At 36.2% G+C, this 6,881-nt stretch overlaps 1 protein-coding gene across 1 annotated transcript; it reads right to left on the bottom strand.

Annotated features, from left to right (window-relative positions):
- Window positions 1-4,198: 4,198 nt before the first annotated feature.
- Window positions 4,199-6,516, bottom strand: LOC133337721 (odorant receptor 45a-like). Its single transcript, XM_061545928.1, has 5 exons — window positions 6,036-6,516; window positions 5,795-5,981; window positions 4,535-5,012; window positions 4,322-4,477; window positions 4,199-4,255 (listed from the first exon to the last, which is right to left on the bottom strand). The coding sequence occupies exons 1-5, from the start codon at window positions 6,514-6,516 to the stop codon at window positions 4,199-4,201; spliced, it is 1,359 nt and encodes a 452-aa protein (XP_061401912.1).
- Window positions 6,517-6,881: the final 365 nt, after the last annotated feature.

The raw sequence follows: 6,881 nt of genomic DNA, 5'->3' as shown, positions 1-6,881 counted from the left end.
AGGCCGGTAATAAAATTGCAGGTTTGCTCATTGATTGATGAAGACTTCCGGCATTCAGTTGTCTTAACTATTATTAAACTTTTCAATGGTGCATTTGACATTTCTTTAATTATATGGTCTTGCTTACCCATCATGTCAAAAATCGAATTTATTATTAATTAAGGAAGTTTCTTCTTCAAGCGTTGTAAATAAATCTTAGATATATTAAATTAAAGAAATAAATATATAAATATCATACATATGCATTTAAAGATAATTTTATTCAGGGGTAATGATTTTGTCGAGACACTGATTAAGACAATAAACTGAATTACCGAAAAAAAGCCAATATGAGGGAGATAAGTTATCGCAAGAGTTATAATACCCCAACATTACATATGCTATTCAAAAGGTTAGGTTTACTGTATCCGCAGTGGAAGTTGCGAATTTTCGACTATGGAGAGTATAATATGCTTAATAGTTTTTATACCCTACACCATAGTAAGGAGGGTATATTAGTTTTGTTTTTCCATTTGTAACGCATCAAAATAATCATTTCCGACCCTATAAAGTATATATATTCTTGATCAGCGTAAAATTCTATGACGATCTAAGCATGTCCGTCTGTCTGTTGTAATCACTTTAGCGTCTAAGCGAATTGAGATAGAGTCCCAAAATTTTGCATAGAGTCGTCTTTTTTCTGCATGCAGGTCAAGTTCGAAGATGGGCTATATCGGTCCACGTTTAGGCAAAGCTCCCATATAAGGGTACCCCCCAATTTTCGGTATTTTAAGGATCTTGAGCGTGTTTTTCAACCGAATTCGCTGAAATTTGCTTTTTTGAGTTCTTATTTGTGTAGCAAATCTCCCCAATGAAAATTATAAATATAGGTCCATTTTTTCGGACAGCCCCCATATAAGGGTACCCCCAATTTTCGGTATTTTGAGGTTCTTGAGCGCGTTTTTCAACCGAATTCGCTGAAATTTGGTACTTTGAGTTCTTATGGGGTAGCAAATCTTCCCATTAAAAATTATAAATATCGGTCCATTTTTTGGGATGGCACCCCTATAAGGGTACCCCCCAATTTTCGTTATTTTGGGTGTTTTGGTCGCATTTTTTGACCGAAGTGACTGTAATTTGGTACTTTTAGTTCTTATTGCGTACCAAATCTCCCTTCTAAAAATTATAAATATAGGTCAATTTTTTCTGGTACCCCCCTTATAACGGTACCTCTCAATTTACGGTATTTTGTGGTTCTTGAGCGCTTTTTTTTAAACGAATTCGCTGAAATTTGCTACATTGGGTTCCTATTGGGTACTAAATGTCTCCACAAAAAATTATTAATATAGGTTCACTTTTTCTGGTAGTCCCCATATATCGGCACCGCCTAATTTTCAGTATTTTGGGGGTTTTGATCGTATTTTTCTGCCAAATTAGCTGTAATTTAGTATTTTGAGTTCTAAATAGGTACCAAATCTCCCCACAAAAAATTATGAATATAGGTCCATTTTTTCGGATAGCCCCCAATTTTAGCGGTACCCCCAATTTTCGGTATTTTGGGGTTCTTGAGCGCGTTTTTTAAGCAAATTTACTGCAATTTGGTATTTTGTAGTCGTATATGGTAAAAAATCTCCCTACCAAAAATTATTAATATTCGCCCCCTTTTTGGGGTAGTCCCCATCAGGGATGTACGCAGGGACGAAACGATTTTTTTTTCACAGTAAATTTATGTTTGCAACAGCGAATTTTTTCATTTTGTACAAACCAATCTTCCGGGATAGGCGGAAAATCAAATTCTGAGTCTAAACACGATGCTGGGGCTACGTATCCCAAAAGGACTAAACGGACTTTACGAAAGAGAAAGAGGGAAGCAATTGGTAAGGAGCCGCAATCTTATGCAAAGATTGGCAGGAGGGGCTATGGAGATCGACGAAAGTAATATTTCCGCTGAACTAAAACTGGAAAAACATAAGGAAGTTATTGATGCGATCTTTTTCCTTTTTCCATAAGTCGTTTTTGATAATGAGTTCTCAGTCACGCTCACACGCACCTATTCTAACTTTAGTTGTTCATAACACTGATCTAATGCTATGAATCATTAAAAGGCTTCGAAGCCCGGAGAAAACTAGTAGCAAGTATTGTCTCCATAAGCTAGACAATTAAACTCAAGCTGTTGGAGAAAATATACATTTCAAATCTACAAAAAGAAACTACCTTCCTCACGACCGAACGCTTTCTCGAAGTCTTTGGTCTGCAGAACAAGACAAATGAGAAGTCTTCTTCTTGTGGTAGTCTTCGACAGGCCTTCAATGGCAAATCCATCTAGGTTTTTGGAGCCATTAAAATAGGCTGCGGCCATCGCAGCTTTAAAACTTCAAGCAATGAACGAGCGCACAAAAACATAGTACTTTCTACAATCGTATCCACTTAGTCACTTCATATGAAGCTAAGATGCCGGACAAAATGGATAGCGGAACCCTAGCACAAATACCATCTGGAAACTGTTGTTACAAAGATGGCTTTCGCTAGCATGAAAGTTGGAACTGAGATTTTTTATCGCCTGCCAGATCACAATAAAGGAGTGTCTAAATAGTTATGTTTGAACTCTGGTCCTTTCTAACCCGCACAACAGCGCTTTTCACAGGATTAATCCCCCAAAATATTGGTGACTTAAGATCTATTTAAATATAAACATATTTAAAATCCAACAGCTGCACTATAGGTAATTTATATCGGGGCTACCCGAAAAATAGGATCAATATTTATAATTTTCCCCCCTCAGCCTTATGTATCATTGGACCAAATCCGTTTCAGAAAATTTGGATTCGATTTACAAAAGTCCTTCCATCCGTCTGTCTGTCTGTCTAGTTGGCTGGTGCGTACAATAACTCTCGAAGGGAGTTATCAATTTCATCCAAACTTTGCGCTTTGTCAAGCCTAGATCAAGTAGGAAGATGGGACCCATTGGTACACTCATTCTTGTACCTCCCCCACAGTGGGTCAAAAATGTCAATATTTATATTTATAAACTTGAAAATTTTGTAATTCCGAAACCATAGGCTGAGGGTCGCTAACACCGACTGACACTTGTTGATAGAGAGGTTTGGTACCCAATGATAATCCAAAATCCTCAAAATACAGCGAATTTGGAGGTACTCTTTTATGGGGCTACCCCAAAATGTGCAGACAAATGACAACCAAATGCCAGCTCCCTATCTCAATTCCTTCAAAAAATAGCTTGATTGCAAACGACGGATTGTCTTAGAATTTTACCCTGATAAAGAATATATATAGTAAATAGTATATTAATATGTTGGAGGGTATAAAAAGGATCGGCCATCTTATCATAAGCTATATTAAGGGGACCCCCCCCCATTCTCGGGGTCAAAAATTTTGTTGATATAATTCGAATCTACACTAATATAGAATGTGTCTACAAATTTTCAAATGAAAATCTCAAGAACTCTTGAAGATATAGCCGATTTATTGTGTCAGCATCAAGTGACGGCTGAAGGGCTTCTCAAACTTTAAACGCGTTTTTCTCTAAACATTTTTTTGCGAATGGCGGGCACGATAACTCAAAAACTAATAATCCAATCGATTTCAAATTTTTACACGTTTCTCTGTGAGTGTATAGCTATCGTATGAACTAGGATAAAGCCAATCGGTGAAGATCTTCCTTATTTTTTAACTTGGGTTTTGGTAAAAAATCGGCGATTTTCCAAAAATATTTTTTCAAAGGTCCGCCATTTTGTTAATTTTAGAGCGAAGTCAATAATCCTAGTTCATACGAGAGCCAGACATGTACTCTTTCTAACACCGTTGGAATTTTCGGATTCCGATGTTCCAGTGAGGAGTTATCGTGCCCGCCATCAAAAATAAGGACTTTTCTTTAATTACAAAAAACAACAACAACAAAATTTTTTTGTAAATTATTTTTCTTCTATTTTAAATCTTCAATTATATATGTGTAAAGTTACAAACCTTAACAAGCATTGGTATTGATTTACAAGCCCATTGAAAATCTTGAAAAATTAAAACGGGGATTGGGGGGGGGGTTCCCTTAAAGCAATCAGCCGGCATATAAGAAGCATTTAAATATTCAATATAATTCCGACGTTTTTCATGTTTCCAAGTAAATGTTTATTGCGATTAGCATGTAGATTCTAGGTCCATACTTTGTGTATGTATACATAGTTTGTTGTATATAATTGTGTATTTATTTATCTTCCATTGACATCAGCATGGTCATAAACGAGGCTGCGGTTCTATACACCTAGAAATACAAAATATATACATTATGTTAAACGTTGTCATTCATAACGAAGTATTTTATACAAACCCAAACGAACAAACTTAAATCGGTGGTGAAAAATATGCCTCTTATATCGCAAGGTTTTTGGGCTCTGATCATGGTCAACATTAGGATTTTCTGCGAATTAATACTCATGTCATGCCAAGGGAAATATTCATAGATTGCCTCATTTACAGAAGTGCTCTAGAAAAAAATATTTTTTTTTCCATTTATAGACCCCAATTTAAAATAACCACTTACCGAATCTTGAATTTTCTGACCACCATGGCAGTATAACATCAACTGCGTCGTCACTGCTATCAAAAAAGACAAATTAAACGATTGATCGGCAATTTCTCCACCCAAAGGAATTATAAATGACAGGCATGCGAGCTGCAGACAACTAACCAAAAATTTAATGAATACCAAACCCTTATAGACTTCACTAAAACGCTCCGACATTTTAATAATCCTCCGATGATAGTTTACACACGAAGTAAGAGATTCTAAAAATTTCTTTTCATTGAGATTTCCAGCCGCATGATGGGCAATAAATTTCTCCGACAATTGACGATATCGTAAATTTAAAATACGAAATTGTGCAGAAATATTATGAACACACCAGGAATACAATGTATCAATGGATAGGGCACCATTGAGTATGTAGTGTATGCCCACAACATTCCAGGTGTAGCAGAGAATATATGCCATATATGAAGCTCTGATGTCGTAGAAGTATCTGAAATAGAAATAAAGCGATGTAAAATAATGGAACAATATTAACAAATTTCAAATGACAAATTGAGGACACTTCGGATTCATTAGAATATTGAGCATACTTCCAGGTGGTATTTTACAATTTAAAACTTCGAAACGACAAATTGAAGACCCTTTAGTTTGGTTAGAATATCGAACATTCTAAAAGTGTGGCAGAACCTGTATATGGGGTCTATGACAAAAAAATTGACCTATATTCATAATTCTTGCCATGGTCTATTTCTAAGAATCCGAAATGTCAAATTACAGTTACTTCGACTCTGAGAACCTGAAATTCTCAAGTTTGCGGTCAGTTAATTTGGAAATCCGGTTATGGCCTTTAAACTGCCCGAATTGGATTCGGGTTCATGAATTGGGGTCTATGTAAAATCCTTGATCAATACTGACAATTTTCTGCCATGAAGTATTTTACGATTTGAAAGTTCGAAATGACAATTTGAAGACACTTCGGTTGGGCTTGCATTTAGAAAATTCATAAATTGAAGCGGAACCTTTTTTTGGGGGCTATAACCAAGAATTGGCCTACGTTGATAATTTTTTGCGGGCTGATTTATGGTCTTCCGAGGATCATAAATACCAACTAATACCTACATCGATGGGAAAGTGAGACTATAGTCATCAATATAACAAAATTGGGGCGGGAATATGTTATGTTTGTCGTGTTAAAACATGGATCTGCATTAACACTTTTCTACGAGGCTATATATAACTCTCTGCATATCCACAAAAAATATATCTACTTACTCCGCCTTGAATGGCGCATCCAACGATTCCATAAAATTCCTACCCTGTAAAGCATAAATTGCCGCTATTGCCAGGGGAGCTAAAGCTGCCAAGACGCCAGTGATGTTTACCATAGAATAATAGAACAACGAAATTCTGGCATCTCCCTTATTTTCTTCATCAATGATTTTAAGTTCCTCTTCGGTGGCTGAAAAAAAATCGCAATTACCAGAAAAAATAATAAAACCCCCTTTCCACTCACACTCCAATGTCCATGACCAAACTTTTCGCACCAATTCGACAATTTTCTTACGATTTACCATAAAAACGAAAAACTTCACAGTGGATAGGAGTGACTGCCAAAAGGGCGATAGAGCTGTAATCGCTTTACCCAAATCAATTTGCAAATAATTGAAGGCATATACGCCCATGGGACCAAGTAAACCCATCAAACTCAACAACGGTATAAATGTCATCCAGGGTCGATACATTGTACGCTTTATAGATGTGGGGTCCAAACCAATAGCTGAGAAACACATCCTTTGTATGAAAAAGAAATTCTTCAGCCTTGTTTGTGGCGGTAAAGCATCCGGTGGTGTTGGTACGCCAAACATTCTCGATGGAAATTCTTTGCTAAGCTGTTGAAAACTTTTTGCAGGAGTAGGCAACTGTCTGCTGTATTTATATAAACTCTCATTGTTTTGTTCTGTTTTAGAAAGCAAGGTAATGGTTATGGTAGGCATTTAGTTAAATTGCAGGTTTGGCCAGACATTGATGACGATTTTTCATATCAAATTTACATAGACATCCATTAAAGTATATAAATTATATATTTGTTATGTCTGAATCCATGTGGTCTTATTTGCTAAACATATTAGAAATAAAATGAAGCAGACTGCATTTATTGTATTGTGGATCTTTTATTTATATAAAACATGTGAGCAAAGGCTAAAGTCAGGCGGGATCGGCCATGGAATACCCTACACCACAATCTTTTGACTTACATTTTTGTTTTGAAACTCACATTTTTTTAAAACCCACCACCAAATTATAAATATAGGTCAACTTTTCCTTCTAGCCCACATATAATGGTACCCCTCAATTTTCG

This window comes from Musca vetustissima, unplaced genomic scaffold (genome assembly GCF_032173495.1).
Source record: "Musca vetustissima isolate MV318-11 ecotype Yass unplaced genomic scaffold, APGP_CSIRO_Mvet_v1 utg3748, whole genome shotgun sequence".
Taxonomy (NCBI): domain Eukaryota; kingdom Metazoa; phylum Arthropoda; class Insecta; order Diptera; family Muscidae; genus Musca; species Musca vetustissima.
Note: the sequence above shows the minus strand (reverse complement) of the source record. Positions and strands in the feature narration are given on the sequence as shown.